The sequence below is a fragment of the Mercurialis annua genome, linkage group LG8 (assembly GCF_937616625.2).
Source record: "Mercurialis annua linkage group LG8, ddMerAnnu1.2, whole genome shotgun sequence".
NCBI classification, from domain to species: Eukaryota; Viridiplantae; Streptophyta; class Magnoliopsida; order Malpighiales; family Euphorbiaceae; genus Mercurialis; species Mercurialis annua.
Genome location: NC_065577.1, coordinates 14,277,077 through 14,302,306, shown reverse-complemented (window position 1 = coordinate 14,302,306; position 25,230 = coordinate 14,277,077). Strand labels below are relative to the sequence as shown.

The following is a 25,230-nucleotide window of genomic DNA, read 5'->3' as shown; positions in this document are numbered from 1 at the left end:
CAAGCAATTAGCCTTGGTTTGAAACCAAAGCTCTGATACCAAGTTTGTCACGACCCATTTTCATGAATCGTGACCGGCGCTAGGGTATGGGTATGGTTGTACCAAAACCCGTAGCTAGCCTTGCGGATAAACAACAATAAGATAAACCTGCAGAAAACCAATACTCGGGGGCAACCGAGACTTCAGCCTAAATCTAGCAGTTATAATATTCAATAATTAATATAACATGCTTATCCAATTCTGAGTCTAAAAATAGGCATAACATAAATAATCCGAAATAATCATATAACATGCTAGAGCAATATAACTAATCAGGCCAATCCGACAAACAACTGTAATAATAATAAAGACGTCTAGTCAACTACTGCGGTCTAAGAATAAAATAGTTTGATAGTTCTACTGAAATAAATGGAACCTCCGAGGAAAAGTAAATGCGGAGATCACCAGACTCTCTCAGATCATAACCCTGGGGAAAATTGGGAAAACAACGGGGTCAGATATACTGAGATGAGTTTATACCACTATCTACATTTATTAAGTGGAAAACCTTTAAAACCGTTTAAAACATTTAAATACAATATTACGAATAATAGTTGGAACCCTAATCCACAATTCTAAATAATAAACATAATCCAACAGGTCTGGTCCCGAGAGCTGAGCTACACCGAGTTACCACTGACCACACTTATACCAGAGTCCCGAGAGCTGAGCTACACCGAGTTACTCTACTTGGTCCCGAGAGCTATGCTCACACCGAGTTACCACATTACCATAATTACCTTTCCCAGATCATTACCGGTGCGCACGCAGTCCTAATGATGCCCATTAGGTAGCATGTTCCAACTAAGAGCCATAATATAAAAACAGTTCGAAATATACGTGCAGTATAGATATAATATTAAAAATAACAATTTACTTAGTAAAGCGGTAAATAGCGAATATAAACTCACTGCTTGCTAATCCACGTGATAACCGGCAAGCAACTAATCCTGGTTCGCCTCTGAAGTACGAACAGTAGACGGGTCTAGACAAATAAAATAATTATTAAAAACAGACCCTAAATCTAGAGAGTACTAGACACCACATAGGACTAGCACAAATAACACGTCGGAATAAAACAATCCAGAACAACACAAAAAAATACCCAATAGGTAATAAAGCCCAAATAATACAAGTCTATTGAGTTCTTGCTTTAAAATCCAATTTATAAATATTATTTAATAATCTTTAAATAATAATTAATTTCCAAATAGTGGGTTAACCGAGTTATCAATAACTACCAAACTAACCTCACTTGTCGGGTGACCCAAGTCTAACCCGACTCAAAAACGTCTATCAAATATAAACCCGAGTTTATATTTATAAAATAATTCGAATATATAATAATCCATTTTAAAAGCAGAACTCAATAACTTCAATTTTAAGTAACCCAAGTTACAACCAAAACATAACCATTTTAAATTTATAAAAGTTTAAGGACTAAACTGTACTTTAGCCAATTAGGGACTAAACTATATTTTAGCCAATTAGGGACTAAATTGTACTTTAGCCAAATAGATATTCGAAATCAAATTAATTAGTTTTGTTTATAATTAAAACAAAGAATAAAGTTACTAACCAAAAACTTAATTAAATAAGTTTTAAAAACGTTTAAGGGCTAAATAGTAATTTAGCCACTTGGCACATTAAGCCAAAATCTCCAAATAGTAATTTAAATAATTATCCAATTTCCATTTATAATAATCAAAATAAATAATCAAAATCATTTAAATATAATAAGATTAATATATAAATTCTAAACTTAAAATAATGATACCCAAAAACAATTTAAAAAAATATTATCGCAACTAACCGTATTTTTTATTTTTAAAATAATGAGAAAAATAAGCAATTTAGAAATTAAAACGATAATTTAAAGTCCGGTTTCAAAAATCGATATTTAATTAAGAAATCTTGATTACAAAAATTAAGCCCAAAGTAGTTAAAATCAAATGGCTCATTAACAATTTGAAATTCAAAATTAAAAACAAAAATCAATATATGGCCCAACAAAAACCCACCTTAATAATAATCCCAACAATTTTGACAGAATACCCCGTCCATTATTAATCTTCCTCAAGCAACCATAACAAGTTGCAGAAACCCAATTTATGAAATCAAAAACCAAAAACTTTATATGAATAACAATTCAAACCAAATATTGCATAACCCTTTTGAAATTTTGACACTGCCGCCCATATTCCAAACCAAATAACATAGCCAAATAATGAATTCAAATTAAATACAGTAGCCATATCATCCATGCAAGAATCAAATCGGCAGAAATATGAAAACAAAGATAAAGACACTGACAATGAATGATTCACGCAAACTCAAGAGAAACCAAGCCTAATGTTTCTAACCAGCGAGAATGATAATAACTCCTCATAATAACCTCTGAAATCAACAACTAGTGGCTGCAAATATTAATAAGAAACGGCAGCAACTTGTATTCAGCAAGCGACGAATCGAAACGGCGCAAGAGAAGGAAAGATATACGTACTGTTTTCGATAACAAAGCGTAAGGATGATCGAGAATGATAATGATAGATGAACCGAAGAGGATAACCTCAGCTTGATGCTAGAATAACGAACAACTCAAGTTATTAAGCGGCGTTACGATATCGAAAGGAATAATGAATAATGAGACGTGAAACTTTACCGGATTTGAGAATGAATTAAAGGAATGAAGATGACGATGTCTCAAAATGTTTTTGAGTGTATGACGGCTAGGGTTTGAGAGATTGATGAGGAATTAATTAGGGTTTAGAAAACTTAAATAGCTAAGGAAATAAGAACGAGTGCTACAGCTAAATGTGAAACCTGTTCTCAATTCCAATGGCTAAATTAACAATGGCATGGCTTAACTTTGCATGGCCTACACTTTACATTTGCATGGGCCTAACTTTGCATGGGCTTACTCTAGCATGGCTTAATAAATTTAAGTAATTTATGGTCAAACCTACTTAACCCAATGAACATGATTCGAACCGCGAACGAATCAACGAACGACTCAAATAAAATTAAATAAAATATTTAATAATAATAAATAACCTAATCTCGATGAAAAATAAAATTAAAATTTAAAAAAATAGTTCAAAAAAAAAAAAACGGGGTATTACATAAAGGTTATTTGACCATCCTTTCCATTCAAACTACCCTTAATCCCCGCCAACATGAAAACCTTCCAAACACCATTTTTGCTACTGTGATATCCTTAAACAAGAATTCAACCTCAAACTTAATCAATCTATATCCGTAAACATAACCTAACCCATAACTCAAAATCATAAGAACAACACTTATGTTTAAGTTTTATCAATACCCATTAATTAACATCACACGGAAACGAACTAAACGAAACCGAGACGAAGCACAACTGAGATTCAACGATTTGCCTACCCAAAATATAGAGACTAAACAACATGAATCAACTAAAATCATGGCCTAAGTAAAAGAAACCATCGGCAGTAACAAAGAAATAAGAAACAGATTACACAAAGCTTTAGAACGGAAACCGTACGGCGATTGAAACGAGATCGATTACGTACCGTTTAACAAAACCGAGATAGGGAATCGAAGGTACGGGAGTCTAGAACGTCTGGGATCAAACGGAATCAGTTTCGATCTAGAAACGAACAAGAACGACTCAAATTACGCAAAGCCGTTCAAAAGCAAAATCTGAAATTAAAAGGAATTATAAACACTTACTGAACAGCGATCTTTGGAGGATGATTACGGATTCAATACTCAGCGAAAGAACAAAAGGAAAACGGCTAGGGTTTATTTGCAGCGTGATCTAGGTTTCTCGTTTAGAAAGCGTTTATAAATAACGAGAGGAACTAGGTCGAAAATGAGTGCGAAGTGGGCTAGATGAAAGGCTCGAATGGGCTGCTACAATTCTCGAACGAGACTCAACCTTTTAGGCTGAGTCCCGTTCGGGAATCCTGGTCTCGTACGAGACCAGGCCTGAAAATCATGGGTCTCGTACGAGACCTTGTGGTTTCGTACGAGACACATGTGAAATCCCCTTTTTTTTTTCTTTTTAAATAATAAAAAAAAAAAATTGAACCAATAAATCAACCCCAATCCGAACCAACTTGAATCAAACCGCTATCATCGAAGTTATTTCAAAACGATCGGAAAATTGTCGGAATTTATCAAAAAAATAAATGTAAAAATTTTACGGGATATTACATTCTCCCCAAGTAATTAAAAATTCGTCCTCGAATTTAACACGATAAGCAATTCACACCAGAACAACATGTAACACAAGTAAAAATCATAAAAGTCACCGAAAATCAAGATATCGTACCCTCCGGAAAAAGGAAAGGATATCGATTCCGCATATCCAACTCGGTCTCCCAAGTACATTCTTCGACAGAATGATTGCGCTAGAGAACTTTGACCATCGGAATCTCCTTGTTCCGCAATTTACGCACTTGCGTGTCAACAATCTCAACTGGCTGTTCCTCATAGGACAGCTCCTGGTCAATCTCACTACTCTGAGGCACAATCACGTGCGAAGGATCAGAAATGCACTTTCTCAACATAGGAACGTGAAACACAGGATGTACTAACGGCATGTCTGGCGGCAGAACCAGACGATAAGCCACAACTCCAATCCTCTCTGAAATCTCATAAGGACCAATATACCTCGGTGCCAACTTTCCCTTGACACCAAAACGAACCTCGAATCTCAAATCTGAAATTGATTTGCAAAATAACGATTACAACACACATAAGCGTAAAATTTTGATTCTATCAACTCGGTGCTCCAACAATCGCTCGATTAACACAATGTGAATAATCAACAATTATTCATCTGGGAGTCACAATTACTCTATACCGGAGTGGTTTCCAAAACCAGTTCGAAACTTAACTATTATAAAATTCCCAATGTCCACTATAAGACTAAGCGCTAACTCAACTGTTGTTCTCCAAAATTTAAACTCTTTAGCCTTAAACAAAACAATAACACTGCAACATAGCTGTTAAAATCTATCGTTCTAAAATAATTTCTTATATCCTCTTATAACATCTCGACATCAAAATGACCGACAACAAAACCCAATAACTTCAAATAATATTTAGGTTCCAAAACAAACATTATAATAATCATCTAATCCTAACGATTAGTACCAGCTCGATAATACTATTAACTTGTGAATCAACAACACAAAAACTCACATCGCAATTCAGAGAAAAGCGAACCTCTCTCATGGTAACAAAATAAATTTCTATATCCATGATAACCAATATCCATCATAATGATTCTTCCAATCACCCAGAAATATAACGCCACGACTACTCTGAACATTGACTGCATCTGACAACATAAAATTTTGTCGCCCCTTACCACGGGTTCAACAGCTGACCCAACTATATCCATCATTACGATAATACCCTCTATAACAAAATCAATCAACCTATTTTAGTTGTCGAAACCTATTAACCGCGATTTCGATTTTTAAATCAACTACCTCATATAACAAAATCGTATTCAAATCCTCAAAATTATTCAATCAATTGACTACAGCCTCGTATACAACGAGAGATCAATACGATCAGATTGTTAGTTATGCTCAAAATCAACTCCTGTGGGTATAAAATCTTTTAATATCAAATATATTATACACAAAAAGAATTTCCACTTTGATTAAAAGACTCTACGTCTTACACCTCCTTTTCATTCGAAATCAAAATACCCTTACCGTTGAAAAACCATCGGTTTTGCAAACCCTTGAAAAATTTCAAGACCTCCACATTTAAATCCGAAATTTCCTCTTACTTTCCAATACATTTGCAAATCTATAAAACAGTTTAATTGACAAAAATTTATGTTCTTTTTAATTCAAACTTGCTAATACACTTTTTAATAATTTATACTAAAAAAAAAACAACTGTGGCAGAATTTTCCGTATTCAAAATACCCATTAATGTTTCAAGCATCCCAAAATTTTTAAGTCGCTTCTAAATTTTTTCAAACAAAAACAAAATTGAAGAAATCGCTCAAGCGAAAAATTTATTATCCCTTTTGAATCAATTTTGACAAAAATTCTCCATTTCCTCAGAAAGATAAAATCAGCAATGTAAATTTCTTGTTTATAAACATTCCTTATATCAATACACCAAAATTCTTTGGACAATTTCAAATCTGAAAAGATAAAGTTTCGTTTAAAACAAAAATATAGTGTATATACACACATGGAGCATAACCAACATCCTTAATCCACAAATCCTTAATTATCATGAAGCTTACTATTCCAAAATACACTATACCGCACTTAGCACAACTATATCTCGAGCGCAACCTCAAAATCATTCTTACTCATAACCACAAGATTCTGATTCTACAGACCAACGCTTTCAACGTAAACATCCAATAACCATCACCATCATGACAGAGTATTTGTCTAGCTACCTTTCGGTAACAATTTCAAAATCATTTGAAATTTCACAACTTTATAAATACATTTACCCCAAAGGAACTCACGAGTTTGTTTCAAAACATCTTTCTCAAAACACTTTATCGATAAAATCCATTTTACATAATTGTGCGCCAGGGTGATGACATCTCTCATCCCCAAGGAGTTGCATCCAACCCTAATAATTTCTATGCACGTGATGCATGTACTATTATGCATGTATCAATTATTATTTTATCTTATATTTAGTGAACATACTCTGTGTTCAATGCAAACCTATTCGTGACATTCAAAATGCATGTTCATGATATGTCTGGGCACAATTACGTGTTGAAAATATTTCAAATATTTCAGCAAATCAATCTTTGAAATCCACTTCTCAATAAACATTTGCTAGACGTTACACTCTGTGAGATGCACTCGATGACCTCAAAATATTTCTCAAAATTTCCTTACTTGCACCTAGCAACATTCGATGCTATACAACAATTCCTCATAATAACTTCATTACAACTCTATTATAAAAAGTATCTAACTAACCTCAATCCAGACTGAGCATATAACCAAAGAAAATAGCACATAAAATATGTCCCTATAAAATTTACCGCCAGCTCCCGCATCGCATCATCAGACTTGATGGAAACACCAGTGTATTAATACATCGATCTATCTTTTCGGTTCAGAGTTTGCAATACCCATCCTAGGATAATCAGAAATCATCAACCAATCCAAAGGAAGTACCTCCCTTGTATTCCTCGATATCGAAACCCAAGGGTTTCGATCCACAAAACAGAAATAGTAAAGCCCCGCGCAACCCAAAACCGAAACAAAAGGGAAACAAGATTTAAAAGAAGATCTTACTCAAAGGTCAAAACTATACATCAAGGTAAGCCAACCATAACCACAAGATTAGATCATCTCACGTGCTACACCGCACGAAGAGACAAAACTAAAACAATCAACTTAGTCCAACAGACAAGCGAGTTATAAAACACAAATTCTGTTCACAAGATAACAAATCTGTAAATCGCAAACCACGTAACCATGCCATTGAACACAATTAACTCAAGCATACTTAAAACAAATCAGGATATTCCACAACATTTCCTTGAAATCTCATTACAAATTTACCATGTAATTATATCGTCCTTTAATAGTACGCTTCAAAATTCGTTTTAAAATTAAAAATAAATACGAAAATTTTCAAATTTTGCTGAGCCCCAAGGTTATAACAAAATCACAGTTTGTAAAAATCTCTTCTTATTAATCAGTTGTTTTAGAACGTATACTCAAGTATCTCAGACAATAAAATTATCGAGCTAACCGAGTCATTACAACTACCAAGCTCAACTCCTAATTTTTTTTTTGGTGACCCAAGTCGAACCCAAAACAATCGTTTATAAAACGTATTTAAAATATTTGTAAATCCGGAAAAGTATTTTAAATAAATTTCCACCCTTTCAATTTTTTTTTTTTTTTTGGGAGCTCAATTTAAACCAACCGCTAAACGATAATTTAAACTCAATTGAGAAATCTTTAATTTCAAACATCTATTCTGTAAATCTCAAAAATTTAAAATGCTGGCATACTACAACATGATAAAATAACTTCAACGTTGAATGCTTAAAACAATGGTTCATCTCATAAAATATCATTTTAAAATCATCGCTTGTTAACACCAGACCAAACATAATATTTCAAAACACAAGAATTTTTTTTTTTTACTGGTAACTCAACCAAAAATCAAACCTTTAAGAATTTATAATCAACTTCTCTCTTATTTTTGTCTCAAAACACCAATCGAATAAAAATAACTTCCTCAATGATAATCCTTAAAGCAACATGTGATCAAACCATTATATGACCACAGAACACGTTAAGAGTTTAACCCAAATTTCCTTACTTGAAAATAAGGTTAACGCCCAACATACGATCATATTTAAAATCAACAATCGAGGTCAACGCCAAGATGCACTTTATTAATAAGACAAAAGCAATTCAACGCATCAAGTAAAATAACTGTAACCCTACCATATATTCTAAATCGTTTCAGGCATAAACGCCAACATTTATCAAACAACATCATACCCAAGTATGAGTTTTAGAAAAAATTACCAACCTAAGATTTCCCGAGAAATCAAAAACATTTATAATTACCCAAGTGAATTAACCTCAACAAGATAAAACACAACAAGTAACATCCAAGTGGAATTAATTGTCAATCATTGCATCAACATCAAATAAAGACTGACAGACATCACCTATAGGATGTAGGCTGAAAGTTTGAAAACAAAAGATGACGTTTTTAAAGACATGACAGAAACCTATATCCGCAGTAGTTCCTAAGACACAACCATACTTAACAGAGTAAACACATAGCAAGCAAATGGCCTTGGTTTGAAACCAAAGCTCTGATACCAAGTTTGTCACGACCCATTTTCATGAATCGTGACCGGCGCTAGGGCATGGGTAATGTAGCACCAACACCCGTAGCTAGCCTTTCTTATAACATACAATTTAATTAAACCTGCAGAAAACCAATGCTCGGGGGCAACCGAGACTTCAGCATAAATCTAGCAGTTATAATATTCAATAATTAATATAACATGCTTATCCAATTTTGAGTCTAAAAGTAGGCATAACATAAATAATCCGAATAAAACATATAATATGTCAGAGCATTATAACTAGTCAGACCAATCCGACAAACAACTGTAATAATAATAAAGACGTCTAGTCAACTACTGCGGTCTAAGAATAAAATAGTTTGATAGTTCTACTAAAATAAATGGAACCTCCGAGGAAAAGTAAATGCGGAGATCACAAGACTCTCTCAGATCATAACCCTGGGAAAAATTGGGAAAAACAACGGGGTCAGATATACTGAGATGAGTTTATACCACTATCTACATTTATTAAGTGGAAAACCTTTAAAATCGTTTAAAACACTTCATAACGATATTACGAATAATAGTTGGAACCCTAATCCACAATTCTAAATAATAACCATAATCCAACAGGTCTGGTCCCGAGAGCTGAGCTACACCGAGTTACCACTGACCACATGTAATATCCCGTAAAATTTTAATTTTATTTTGTTAATTTCCGACGTGGTTCCGGATGTGTTTTGAGGGGTATTTGAAGTTTCGTAAATTTTGTGGTTCGATTCATTTTGGTTCGGTTTTAAAAAAAAAAAAAAAAAGATTTTCTTCTTGGGTTGTGGTTCAACCGAAGTGGTTGAACCACTTCTGGTTAACTCAGGTCTCAACCGAGACCTGAGAAATTTTTGTGATTCTCGTTCGAGAATCCAAGGATTCTCGAACGAGAATCCTTTTTCTGGCCTGGTCCCGTTCGAGACCAGGCCCTTTCTCGAACGGGATCAGGCCAATTTTGGCCATTCCCGTTCGGGAACAGGTCTGCCATATGGACCCCTTCGCCCAACCCATTTCGCACTCATTTTCGACCCATCTCCTCTCGATATTTAAAGTCGACTTCTAAACAGAAAATCTTCACCACTCATCACTGAAACCCTAGCCGTTTTCCTCTTGTCATTTCGCTGAGTATCGAAGCTGTTATCACCTGCCAAAGATCGCTGTCCGGTAAGTTTTCTGATTTCTTGGATTTCCAGATTTTGTTCTTGAACGACATTACGTAATTTGGTTCGTTCTCTCTCGTTTCTAGATCGAAATCAGAACCGTTTGATTCCAGACGATCTAGACTCACGTATCTACGTTTCCCTACCTCAATTTCGCTGAACGGTACGCCGTCGATCTCGTTTCAATCGCCGTACGGTTTCCGTTTTCTGTTTTGCCTATTGTCTGTTCTTGGTTTTATGTTTCTGCCGAGTCCTTGTGTGAGTTTTGGATTTGGTTTTGCTTAGTTTTGGTTATAAATCCTTTGGGTCCTTATTAGTTTAAGCTTTCGATTTGTTTCAGTCCCTCATTCTGAGTTTATTCTTCGTAAGTTTGGATCGGTTTCTGCCGTATGTAACATGTGGTTTTGTTCTTCTTTTGGATTGGAAATGCCGTGGTTGTGTAGTAGTTAAATGGTGTGATGTTTATGATTTGGTTTTAATGTAAAATTCATTTTGAATTTGGAAAACTTAAAGGTTCATAATCTATGTTTTTGGTTTCTGTTTTGGTTTGGGCATGGCGGGTCTACTGGTTGTTTGAATTAGGAAGATGATTGGCTAAATAACCATTTAAATCACCAAAGACTTTAACTTAAATCAAATAAATCCTTAATGTAAACTTTACTTAATAACTTGTATTTTATTTTGATTTACAAATTAAATATTGAAAATGATAATTATTATAAATTTTAGTTAATATAATTACTCGGGTAATTATATTTGCCTACAAACGTCGTTTTGTAAAAAGTTGGCTAAATTACAATTTAACCCCTGAACTTAATTCTATAACTTAATTAAGTGGATTTTTGATTTATAACTTGTACCCTGTATTAATTGTAAATAAAAGTAATTAATTTGATTTTTGGAAATCAAATTGGTTAAAGTGCAATTTAGCCCCTAATTGGCAAAAGTACCATTTAGTCCCTGCTTGGTTAAAGTACAATTTAGTCCCTAAACTTTTATTAACTTAAAATGATTAAGTTTTTGATTGTAACTTGGGTTACTTAGAATTGAAGTTATTGAGTTCCGCTTTTAAAATGGTTTATTATTTTATGGAATTATTTTATAAATATAAACTCGAGTTTATTTTTGATAAACGTTTTGAGTCGGATTAGACTTGGGTCATCCGACAAGTGAGGTTAGCTTGGTAGTTATTGGTAATTCGGCAAACCCACTATTTGTAATTTATTGATTATTTAAAGTTATTAAATAATATTTATAAATTGGATTTTAAAGTGAGAACTCAATAGACTTATATTAATTGGGCTTTATTACCTTTTGGATATATTTGTGTTACTTTGGATTGTTTATTACTACGTGTTAATTGTGCTAGTCTTATGTGGTGTCTAGTACTCTTTAGAGTTAGGGTCTGATTTAATAATTATTTTATTTGTCTAGACTCGTCTACTGTTCGTGCTTCTGAGGCGAACCAGAGTTAGTTGCTTGCCGGTATTTCACGCGGATTAGCAAGCAGTGAGTTTATATTTACTATTTACCGCTTTATTAAGTAAATTGTTATTTTAATATTAAATATATATACTGTACGTATATTTCGAACTGTTTTTATATTATGGCTCTTAGTTGGAACGTGCTACCTAATGGGCATCATTAGGACTGCGTGCGCACCGGTATTGATCTGGGTAAGGTATTTATGGAAATGTGGTAACTCGGTGTGAGCATAGCTCTCGGGACCAGGTAGAGTAACTCGGTGTAGCTCAGCTCTCGGGACTCTGGTATACGTGTGGTCAGTGGTAACTCGGTGTAGCTCAGCTCTCGGGACCAGACCTATTGGATTATGATTATTATTTAGAATTGTGGATTAGGGTTCCAACTATTATCTGTAATAACGTTATTAAATGTTTTAAACGTTTTAAAGGTTTTCCACTTAATAAATGTAAATAGTGGTATGAACTCATCTCAGTATATCTGACCCCGTTGTTTTCCCAATTTTCCCCAGGGTTATGTTCTGAGAGAGTCTGGTGATCTCCGCATTTACTTTTCCTCGGAGGTTCCTTTTATTTTAATAAAATTGTAAAACTGTGTTATTCTTAGACCGCAGTAGTAACTAGACGTCTTTGTTATTATTATATATTTTGTCGGATTGGTTCGACTGGTTTATATTGCTTTGGCATGATCATAATATTTACATTGATTTATGATAAATCTATATTAGTCTCGGAATTGGCTAAGCATGTTATATTAATTGTGGAATATTATAACTGCTAGGTTTAGGCTGAAGTCTCGGTTGCCCCCGAGCATTGGTTTTCTGCAGGTTTATATGTTATTTGTAAGGCTAGCTACGGGTTTTGGTACTACATTACCCATACCCTAGCGCCGGTCGCGATTCATGAAAATGGGTCGTGACACCACACTTATACCAGAGTCCCGAGAGCTGAGCTACACCGAGTTACTCTACTTGGTCCCGAGAGCTATGCTCACACCGAGTTACCACATTACCATAATTACCTTTCCCAGATCATTACCGGTGCGCACGCAGTCCTAATGATGCCCATTAGGTAGCATGTTCCAACTAGAAGCCATAATATAAAAACAGTTCGAAATATACGTACAGTATATATATTTAATATCAAAATAACAATTTACTTAATAAAGCGGTAAATAGTAAGTACAAACTCACTGCTTGCTAATCCACGTGAAATACCGGCAAGCAACTAACTCTGGTTCGCCTCTGAAGTACGAACAGTAGACGAGTCTAGACAAATAAAATAATTATTAAAATCAGACCCTAACTCTAAAGAGTACTAGACACCACATAGGACTAGCACGAATAACACGTCGGAATAAACAATCCAAAGCACACACACAAATAATACCCATTAGGTAAATAAAGCCCAATTTAAATAAGTCTATTGAGTTCTCGCTTAAAATTCAATTTATAAATATTATTTAATAACTTTAAATAATAAATAATTTCCAAATAGTGGGTCAGCCGAGTTACCAATAACTACCAAGCTAACCTCACTGGTCGGGTGACCCAAGTCTAACCCGACTCAAAACAATTATCAAATATAAACCCAAGTTTATATTTATAAAATAAATTAGCAAAATAATAATCCATTTTAAAAGCGGAACTCAATAACTTCAATTCTAAGTAACCCAAGTTACAAATCAAAAACTTAATCATTTTAAGTTAATAAAAGTTTAGGGACTAAATTGTACTTTTGCCAATTAGGGACTAAATTGTACTTTAGTCAATTTGATATCCGAAATCAAATTAATTGCTTTTCTTTATAATTAAAACCAACTATAAAGTTATTAACCAAAAATCCACTTAATTAAGTTGTAGAATAAGTTTAGGGGCTAAATTGTAATTTAGCCAACTTTTGACAAAACGACATTTGAAGGCAAATATAATTACCCGTGTAATTATATTAACTTAATTTATGGTTATCTATCGTTTTCACTATTTAATTTATATTCAAAAATAAAACCCAAGTTATTAGTTTCAAGTTTAACCTTAAGGATTAATTTGTTTTAAGTAAAAGACTTTGGTGATCATAAAGGTTATTTGACCATCCTTTCCATTCAAACTACCCTTAATCCCCGCCAACATGAAAGCCTTCCAAACACCATTTTTGCTACTTTGATATCCTTAAACAAGAATTCAACCTCAAACTTAATCAATCTATATCCTTAAACATAACCTAACCCATAACTCAAAATCATAAGAACAACACTTATGTTTAAGTTTTATCAATACCCATTAATTAACATCACACGGAAACGAACTAAACGAAACTGAGACGAAGCACAACTGAGATTCAACGATTTGCCTACCCAAAATATAGAGACTAAACAACATGAATCAACTAAAATCATGGCCTAAGTAAAAGAAACCATCGGCAGTAACAAAGAAATAAGAAACAGATTACACAAAGCTTTAGAACAGAAACCGTACGGCGATTGAAACGAGATCGATTACGTACCGTTTAACAAAACCGAGATAGGGAATCGAAGGTACGGGAGTTTAGAACGTCTGGGATCAAACGGAATCAGTTTCGATCTAGAAACGAACAAGAACGACTCAAATTACGCAAAGCCGTTCAAAAGCAAAATCTGAAATTAAAAGGAATTATAAACACTTACTGAACAGCGATCTTTGGAGGATGATTACGGATTCAATACTCAGCGAAAGAACAAAAGGAAAACGGCTAGGGTTTATTTGCAGCGTGATCTAGGTTTTTCGTTTAGAAAGCGTTTATAAATAACGAGAGGAACTAGGTCGAAAATGAGTGCGAAGTGGGCTAGATGAAAGGCTCGAATGGGCTGCTACAATTCTCGAACGAGACTCAACCTTTTAGGCTGAGTCCCATTCGGGAATCACTACTAGAAATCTGAGTCCCGCCATTTCAAATCCCCAATTATTTTGCGACGGACACCTCTTTCCGTCGCGAAATACCTTGTCGAATGAAACGAACCGTTTCATTCCACAACATTGCGACGGACAAAGGTGTCCGTCGCAAAAATATTTGCGACGGACTACTTAATCCGTCGCAAAAAGGCGCTAAATGAAACGGTTCGTTTCATTAAGCACCATTTGCGACGGATTACGGCGTCCGTCGCAAATGTTTAACCTAAAAACTGCTACTCGCCTTTCTTCCTCCATTCTTCTATTTTCAAAAAATAAAACCCAAAAACTGCTGCTCTCCGTTTTCTGCTGCTCTCCGCCGTCTCCTGCTCGCCGCCGGTCCCTGCTGCTCGCCGCCGTTCCCTGCTGCTCGCCGCCGTTCCGTCGTGCTCGCCGCTGTTCTCTGCCCGCGCCACTCTTCTCCGTTTTCTGCCACAGCCGCGCCAACCTCCCCTCTTCTCCGGCGCCGTATTTCTCCTCCTCTCCGCCGTCCACCGCCGACTGACCGCAAAACAGGTAGGTTAGTTTTTTATTTATTTATTAAATCAGTTAATATATATAGATTAATTAATTAATTTAGGTTTAATTAGGTTAGTTTATGTTAAATTTGATTATGTTAGTTTAAATTAGGTTAGTTTATGTTAAATTTATTATATTAGTTTAAATTAAATTGTAGTATATTTTATATTTAATTTTCTGTTTTTAAATTATTTAATTATTAATTTATTTTTCTGTTTTTAAATTATTGAATAATTAGGCTAATTTAATGCAAATTATGTTGAATTCATTTTTAGTATTATTAAATTATTAAGTCACTCATTTGGCCAAGTATAATTGGATTAAATCAAATTGAGTAAAATTTAATAAAATTAGGTTAAATAATGTTTAAGTTAGTATTAATTATAGGTTGATTATAAATTAAATTATATTAGAAATAAGTTGAATTGTTATAATAAAATATATTAATTTTAATAAAACTATGTTGTTTTTTAAAAAATTGTTTAATAAAGTTGCTTGTTAATATTTTTATTATTGTTAGTTGATTAAATTAAGTTAATTTGACGATTATATTATAAGTTGTTTAATTGTTAACAATTTATTAGTTTGTTGTTTAATTTAATTAGTTAATTAGATTAGATAATAATTTAAGCTAATCAATTACTCTCTAAATTATTTGGGATAAGTTTAGTGGTTTTGTGTATTGTTATTTTCTTGCAGGACTTCCCTGAAAAATGGGTGATGCTCATTTTTAGGGGAAGTGCTGCCGATTTTTTATTAACTTTTTTTGTATTAATTTTTTTTATTAATACGTGTTTTTATTTACCATGATAGGTCTGACAGTCGCTGATAGCCCTTGATAGCCCGCGCACCGTGGTTCCGATTGATCCGGACGTTTCACCTTCTCTTTGCGGTTCTGCCCTTCAACAAGTAGGTTTTATCGCTCAATTAATTTGATTTATTTTAGTTGGAATAGATTTTATTTACGATAATCAACCTAAATAAACCTCGATTTTATTCCCACCGAATAAAATCGTAAACCTAGCCGTAGAGTTCCCGTCCCGTGTGTTCAAGAGATTGAACGACACGGGATTGTACAGTTTGTACAGTTCGCAAAACTGGTGCTTCCGTAACTCGATCACGAAAAACCATATATGTCTAGTAGCGGTAGAAAAATATTCGGTTGTTTTCCAGCGTTTGTTCTCCGGGTGGATGTATAGTATATGTTTTGTAACGCTTATTCCTCGAGGAATATATAATTAGCGTTACAACGCATATACTAAATATCGCACTAAAGGAGAACGACGCCGGAAGGCTGCCGAATATTTTTCTCCGTTGCTAGGCATATATCGTGGCCGAGTTACGGGGCGCCTGTTTTGCGAATGGGATAGGGCCCTACCTTTTCAGCTGTCAATTACATTGACTTTGCTTATCTCGAGTGAAAACCCCACCTCTAATTATCCGCGCTACAGAAATGGAGACAGACCGCAGTTGGATGTACAAGAGCCACACAAACGGGCTGCTAACCACAGGGTATATGGAGCATGTGAAGGAGTTTGTCCGGTTTGCATTACGGCATCCGGCTTGTATGAGTGGAACGTATATTTCCACCCAGCTTTTTTGGAACGTATATTTCCACCCAGCTTTTTTGACTCTATGGAGCATCTCCCCGTGCATCTTCCGTATGAAGCTATGATGGCAGGACCGGTTCAGTATCGCTGGATGTATCCATTTGAAAGGTAATCAATTAGTCATGGTTTTTTCTCGAATCCATCTGTTCAATAAATATATGATTATAGAAAATGCTTACGAATATTAATATCCGGTTACAGATATTTGAGGAAATTGAAAAAAAAGGTCACTAATAAAGGCAGGGTGGAAGGGAGCATTAGTAGTGGATATCTGCAAGAAGAAATCGCTAAATTTGCATCCTATTATTTTGCCGAAGGTGATCCGATGTTACCCGTGCGTTTGGGAAGAAATGAAACTTGCGATATGGATATCGATGACCATGCCGACAGACTGGGAATTTTTAAACCTAAGGGAAAGCCGTTGCGTGGTAGCGGTAGGAGATATCTTGAAGACGATGAGATCATCGCTGCTCGGACCTATGTTCTTCTGAATTGTTCCGAAATCGAAGAGCATCGAAAGTAAGCATTTAAATATAGTGTAATATTTCACATATTTGCTAGAATTTGATGTAGTTTGGGCCTCTACCATTTAAAGGGTTTTTGTAGCCGGGTTGCGCGAAAGGAACAGTGGCATAAGTGAAACAGAAATTGAAAGAGTGCTGGAAAGTGATTTCGCCTCTTGGTTCGAACAATATGTACGTATCTTATAACAATGGACTTTCATTTTTATAATAAGGTTTATAAATTTTACAAATTTCTAACTCCCCACAGGTGAAAGATCCAACTGTCTGTACAAATCCGTTTATTCTGAGTCTCGCAAAGGGACCGTGTAGAAAGGTCACCACATATAAGGGATACTATGTAAACGGCTTCAAATTTCTTACTCAGGAATATGGGCAGGATCAACTTACAATGAATAGCGGTGTCTGCGTAAGGGGAACAGAATATGTTGAGGGTGAAAATGACTTTTATGGAGTGTTAACGGACATAATTGAGTTAGAGTATCCAGCTCTACCAATGAAGCAGACCGTCATTTTTAAATGCGAATGGTTCGACCCTACGGATACAGGCACAGACACTACCAATCGATACAACTTGGTAGATGTTAATCACAGACGCAGGTATAATAAATACGAGCCGTTCATCTTGGCAGAACAGGCTGGCCAAGTTCATTACCTTCCATATCCAAGCAGAAGACGGGACAAAGTAAATTGGTGGGCAGTTTGCAAAATTAAGGCACGATCAGAACTTGACATGCCCGATGCGATTATCCCGGCCTTTCAAGACGACATTGAAGATAATCCCCTTATAGTTGAAACGGACGACAATCCCACAAATTTAGTTGACCTGAATGACGTGGCAGACGAAGATGCGTTGCAAATACCTCCTGTTGAAGATGAAGAAGAAGAATATCCGCCATCCTCATCAGACGAAGATGAAGAACAACTCGACTGACGTTTTGGATATTTTTTGCAGTTTTAGTTGTATTCATTTATTATTGTACTAATAACAATTTATTTTGTTATAATGTATTTTTCTATAATGTTTTGTTATAATGTATTTTTTAACAATGTATTAAATTGTTATATATGGAACGAAATGTATTTTAATGTCTGCAGGTATGAGAGGGCAGGGTGGTTCAGGTGATCCGACTAGAGGTCGGGGACGTCGGGGTAACCCAGCTAGAGGTCGTGGTCGGGGTAACCCGGGTGTGCGTGCCCCTATTGAGGACGTCCCTGTTCAGGGTCAGCAGCAGGAGGTGGAGGCGGCACCCCCTGTTCAGGCCCGACAGCCAGGAGAGCCGCCTGCAGAGCTGGATGACCAGGGGAGGGCACTGTGTTTCCCAGACGCCAGCAGGTAAGAATGTAAATTTTTAGTTTAATTTTTTTTATCGTTTTACTATAGAATGTAAAAGTTTGCTGTAACCTCGCAGGGAGAGGTTGTTGCACTCTGGACCAATCTCCCGGTCTATGCGGGAGATCTTTAGAAAGTGCTGGTTCGAGAATGGGCGAGCCTGGAGGTTTCTGACTGCAGAGCAGACAGATTTCTATTGGGAGGAATTTAAGGTAATAAATTGTTAATTTTAAAGTTTGAATGTAGACTAACGCAAAATTACTAACTCAAACTTGTCGTTTATGTTTTGCAGAAGGAATACTGGTGGGATACGGCAGATTACAGCGACGACGTCATCAAAAGTGTATTCATGGCGCATGCTGCAAACCGATATAAGGACGTTATTCATAGGATGAGAGAGAAGGACGAAAAACATACCTCGATCAGCCAAGATATCTGGGATTCCTGGAAGGCCGTCTGGGCGTCAGAAGACGAGAAGAAGAAGTCTGATGTAGCTCGCGCTAATAGGATGAGCGAGCCTGCTGGAGCTGGTTCCGGACCAGTACGCCATACAGGGGGATCCCGTTCCGCCATCCGACATATGGATGTGTTGGTTTGTTTCTAGAATTCTTTTTTATTTACAACTATCTTTTATTTTCAGATTTTCTGATGAACTAATAAATTGTTTATTTTTCTTTTAGGCTGAAGAGCTCGGCCGCAAGCCTACCGCAACGGAGCTGTATACTCGGATGCACTCCACGAAAGCTGATAAGGGTGTCATGGTAGACAAGAGGGCCCAGAACATGAGTGTAAGTCATAAACCTATATAATTTTAGTAGTTGTTTTACTTTACTCGAGTGTTAGATTAAATTAGTGTAAAATGTGTTTTAATGTAAATTGTAAATACTAGATTAGGTGTGTTAACAGCCGGTGGGTTGTATATGAAATGTATATGTTTGCAGGATGTCCCTGAAAAATGGGTGTTAATCAAATTATAGAGGAAATGCTGCCGAATTTTTGTTAGAAATTATACTTACAATTCATATGTTATACGTTTTTAACCGTTATGTGATATGTTTTTCTATCTTTTTGTAGGATGCAATTGCTCAGAGACTTGCTGCTGCATCGCAGCCGCCGACCGATGGGGGTTCTTCTAGCACAGCGGAAGTCGACGAGACCCAGCTGTTTCTGGATATCGAGGGCGTTAACAAGAAGCGTCGTGTTTACGGGTTGGGTTCAGCGACTAGTGCGTACGTGGATACGACGACGTCTAGTAGGGCGAGGACCAGGTCCACACAGTCACAGCGAACTGAGGAGGAGATCGAGCGGCGTGTGCGGGCGGGGATCCAGGACGGACTGCGCCAGATTACCACTGAGGTGGAGGATCTCCGTGCGCAGCAGGCGAGAGCCAATGAGAGGATGGCCGAGATTATTCAGGCTGAGATGGCGAAGATGATGCAGACTCTTCCTCCGCAGTATCGCCCACCTCCACCCCCAGGTCCTTCAGACGATGACGACACTCCGACTTTATAGTGTCATGTTTGCGTTTCTGACATTTTGTATTTTGTCACTTTATACATTTTCTATTTTTTTGCTTTATACATTTTGTTGCGTTATGTAAAATATAATATGTTTTTATATGAAAGCGTTCTTTTCCTGAAATTGAGTTTTATTAAGAATTGTAAATAGTAGATTTTACTGGTTATAATCGTCGTTAATAAAATAGGGAAACGGACGAGAAAACGGAAATTTTCCGCGCAAATTGTTTGTGATTTGCGACGGATTGGATCCGTCGCAGAGTTTGTAATTTGCGACGGATCCAAGCCGTCGCAAATGAATGAGATTTGCGACGGAAATGCTCCGTCGCAAATGAATGTGATTTGCGACGGATTTGATCCGTCGCAAATCCCTGTCGCAAAGAAAAATAAAGTTTGCGACGGAATATATTCCGTCGCAAACTTAATTATCCGTCGCCAAATTCGTCTCCCTTTTCATTTTTTGGGAGACGAAATTGGCGACGGTTTGTTGGATATGGCGACGGGTGTTCCGTCGCCATTTTTGCGACCCTTTGGTCGCTAAAAATTTAGCGACCAGACAATTTGCGACGGACATATTCCGTCGCAAATCCGTCGCAAAGTGCTATTTGCGACGGATTTGGCATAGTTTGCGACGGAATAGTCCGTCGCAAATTGCCTGCTGTACAGTAGTGAATCCTGGTCTCGTACGAGACCAGGCCTGAAAATCATGGGTCTCGTACGAGACCTTGTGGTTTCGTACGAGACACATGTGAAATCCCCTTTTTTTTTCTTTTTAAATAATAAAAAAAAAAAATTGAACCAATAAATCAACCCCAATCCGAACCAACTTGAATCAAACCGCTATCATCGAAGTTATTTCAAAACGATCGGAAAATTGTCGGAATTTATCAAAAAAATAAATGTAAAATTTTTACGGGATATTACATTCTCCCCAAGTAATTAAAAATTTGTCCTCGAATTTAACACGATAAGCAATTCACACCAGAACAACATGTAACACAAGTAAAAATCATAAAAGTCACCGAAAATCAAGATATCGTACCCTCCGGAAAAAGGAAAGGATATCGATTCCGCATATCCAACTCGGTCTCCCAAGTACATTCTTCGACAGAATGATTGCGCTAGAGAACTTTGACCATCGGAATCTCCTTGTTCCGCAATTTACGCACTTGCGTGTCAACAATCTCAACTGGCTGTTCCTCATAGGACAGCTCCTGGTCAATCTCACCACTCTGAGGCACAATCACGTGCGAAGGATCAGAAATGCACTTTCTCAACATAGGAACGTGAAACACAGGATGTACTAACGGCATGTCTGGCGGCAGAACCAGACGATAAGCCACAACTCCAATCCTCTCTGAAATCTCATAAGGACCAATATACCTCGGTGCCAACTTTCCCTTGACACCAAAACGAACCTCGAATCTCAAATCTGAAATTGATTTGCAAAATAACGATTACAACACACATAAGCGTAAAATTTTGATTCTATCAACTCGGTGCTCCAACAATCGCTCGATTAACACAATGTGAATAATCAACAATTATTCATCTGGGAGTCACAATTACTCTATACCGGAGTGGTTTCCAAAACCAGTTCGAAACTTAACTATTATAAAATTCCCAATGTCCACTATAAGACTAAGCGCTAACTCAACTGTTGTTCTCCAAAATCTAAACTCTTTAGCCTTAAACAAAACAATAACACTGCAACATAGCTGTTAAAATCTATCGTTCTAAAATAATTTCTTATATCCTCTTATAACATCTCGACATCAAAATGACCGACAACAAAACCCAATAACTTCAAATAATATTTAGGTTCCAAAACAAACATTATAATAATCATCTAATCCTAACGATTAGTACCAGCTCGATAATACTATTAACTTGTGAATCAACAACACAAAAACTCACATCGCAATTCAGAGAAAAGCGAACCTCTCTCATGGTAACAAAATAAATTTCTATATCCATGATAACCAATATCCATCATAATGATTCTTCCAATCACCCAGAAATATAACGCCACGACTACTCTGAACATTGACTGCATCTGACAACATAAAATTTTGTCGCCCCTTACCACGGGTTCAACAGCTGACCCAACTATATCCATCATTACGATAATACCCTCTATAACAAAATCAATCAACCTATTTTAGTTGTCGAAACCTATTAACCGCGATTTCGATTTTTAAATCAACTACCTCATATAACAAAATCGTATTCAAATCCTCAAAATTATTCAATCAATTGACTACAGCCTCGTATACAACGAGAGATCAATACGATCAGATTGTTAGTTATGCTCAAAATCAACTCCTGTGGGTATAAAATCTTTTAATATCAAATATATTATACACAAAAAGAATTTCCACTTTGATTAAAAGACTCTACGTCTTACACCTCCTTTTCATTCGAAATCAAAATACCCTTACCGTTGAAAAACCATCGGTTTTGCAAACCCTTGAAAAATTTCAAGACCTCCACATTTAAATCCGAAATTTCCTCTTACTTTCCAATACATTTGCAAATCTATAAAACAGTTTAATTGACAAAAATTTATGTTCTTTTTAATTCAAACTTGCTAATACACTTTTTAATAATTTATACTAAAAAAAAAACAACTGTGGCAGAATTTTCCGTATTCAAAATACCCATTAATGTTTCAAGCATCCCAAAATTTTTAAGTCGCTTCTAAATTTTTTCAAACAAAAACAAAATTGAAGAAATCGCTCAAGCGAAAAATTTATTATCCCTTTTGAATCAATTTTGACAAAAATTCTCCATTTCCTCAGAAAGATAAAATCAGCAATGTAAATTTCTTGTTTATAAACATTCCTTATATCAATACACCAAAATTCTTTGGACAATTTCAAATCTGAAAAGATAAAGTTTCGTTTAAAACAAAAATATAGTGTATATACACACATGGAGCATAACCAACATCCTTAATCCACAAATCCTTAATTATCATGAAGCTTACTATTCCAAAATACACTATACCGCACTTAGCACAACTATATCTCGAGCGCAACCTCAAAATCATTCTTACTCATAACCACAAGATTCTGATTCTACAGACCAACGCTTTCAACGTAAACATCCAATAACCATCACCATCATGACAGAGTATTTGTCTAGCTACCTTTCGGTAACAATTTCAAAATCATTTGAAATTTCACAACTTTATAAATACATTTACCCCAAAGGAACTCACGAGTTTGTTTCAAAACATCTTTCTCAAAACACTTTATCGATAAAATCCATTTTACATAATTGTGCGCCAGGGTGATGACATCTCTCATCCCCAAAGAGTTGCATCCAACCCTAATAATTTCTATGCACGTGATGCATGTACTATTATGCATGTATCAATTATTATTTTATCTTATATTTAGTGAACATACTCTGTGTTCAATGCAAACCTATTCGTGACATTCAAAATGCATGTTCATGATATGTCTGGGCACAATTACGTGTTGAAAATATTTCAAATATTTCAGCAAATCAATCTTTGAAATCCACTTCTCAATAAACATTTGCTAGACGTTACACTCTGTGAGATGCACTCGATGACCTCAAAATATTTCTCAAAATTTCCTTACTTGCACCTAGCAACATTCGATGCTATACAACAATTCCTCATAATAACTTCATTACAACTCTATTATAAAAAGTATCTAACTAACCTCAATCCAGACTGAGCATATAACCAAAGAAAATAGCACATAAAATATGTCCCTATAAAATTTACCGCCAGCTCCCGCATCGCATCATCAGACTTGATGGAAACACCAGTGTATTAATACATCGATCTATCTTTTCGGTTCAGAGTTTGCAATACCCATCCTAGGATAATCAGAAATCATCAACCAATCCAAAGGAAGTACCTCCCTTGTATTCCTCGATATCGAAACCCAAGGGTTTCGATCCACAAAACAGAAATAGTAAAGCCCCGCGCAACCCAAAACCGAAACAAAAGGGAAACAAGATTTAAAAGAAGATCTTACTCAAAGGTCAAAACTATACATCAAGGTAAGCCAACCATAACCACAAGATTAGATCATCTCACGTGCTACACCGCACGAAGAGACAAAACTAAAACAATCAACTTAGTCCAACAGACAAGCGAGTTATAAAACACAAATTCTGTTCACAAGATAACAAATCTGTAAATCGCAAACCACGTAACCATGCCATTGAACACAATTAACTCAAGCATACTTAAAACAAATCAGGATATGCCACAACATTTCCTTGAAATCTCATTACAAATTTACCATGTAATTATATCGTCCTTTAATAGTACGCTTCAAAATTCGTTTTAAAATTAAAAATAAATACGAAAATTTTCAAATTTTGCTGAGCCCCAAGGTTATAACAAAATCACAGTTTGTAAAAATCTCTTCTTATTAATCAGTTGTTTTAGAACGTATACTCAAGTATCTCAGACAATAAAATTATCGAGCTAACCGAGTCATTACAACTACCAAGCTCAACTCCTAAATTTTTTTTTTTGGTGACCCAAGTCGAACCCAAAACAATCGTTTATAAAACTTATTTAAAATATTTGTAAATCCGGAAAAGTATTTTAAATAAATTTCCACCCTTTCAATTTTTTTTTTTTGGGGAGCTCAATTTAAACCAACCGCTAAACGGTAATTTAAACTCAATTGAGAAATCTTTAATTTCAAACATCTATTCTGTAAATCTCAAAAATTTAAAATGCTGGCATACTACAACATGATAAAATAACTTCAACGTTGAATGCTTAAAACAATGGTTCATCTCATAAAATATCATTTTAAAATCATCGCTTGTTAACACCAGACCAAACATAATATTTCAAAACACAAGAATTTTTTTTTTTTACTGGTAACTCAACCAAAAATCAAACCTTTAAGAATTTATAATCAACTTCTCTCTTATTTTTGTGTCAAAACACCAATCGAATAAAAATAATTTCCTCAATGATAATCCTTAAAGCAACATGTGATCAAACCATTATATGACCACAGAACACGTTAAGAGTTTAACCCAAATTTCCTTACTTGAAAATAAGGTTAACGCCCAACATACGATCATATTTAAAATCAACAATCGAGGTCAACGCCAAGATGCACTTTATTAATAAGACAAAAGCAATTCAACGCATCAAGTAAAATAACTGTAACCCTACCATATATTCTAAATCGTTTCAGGCATAAACGCCAACATTTATCAAACAACATCATACCCAAGTATGAGTTTTAGAAAA

The 25,230-nt window shown here is 35.5% G+C and overlaps 1 protein-coding gene across 1 annotated transcript; it reads left to right on the top strand.

Moving 5' to 3' along the window:
* The first annotated feature begins 18,536 nt into the window (after window positions 1-18,536).
* Window positions 18,537-20,072, top strand: LOC126660231 (uncharacterized). The gene is made up of 4 exons (XM_050353603.2): window positions 18,537-18,662; window positions 18,743-19,042; window positions 19,131-19,238; window positions 19,525-20,072. Exons 1-4 carry the CDS (start codon window positions 18,567-18,569, stop codon window positions 19,960-19,962), a joined length of 942 nt encoding a protein of 313 aa, XP_050209560.2. The 5' UTR covers window positions 18,537-18,566; the 3' UTR covers window positions 19,963-20,072.
* The last annotated feature ends 5,158 nt before the right edge of the window (window positions 20,073-25,230 follow it).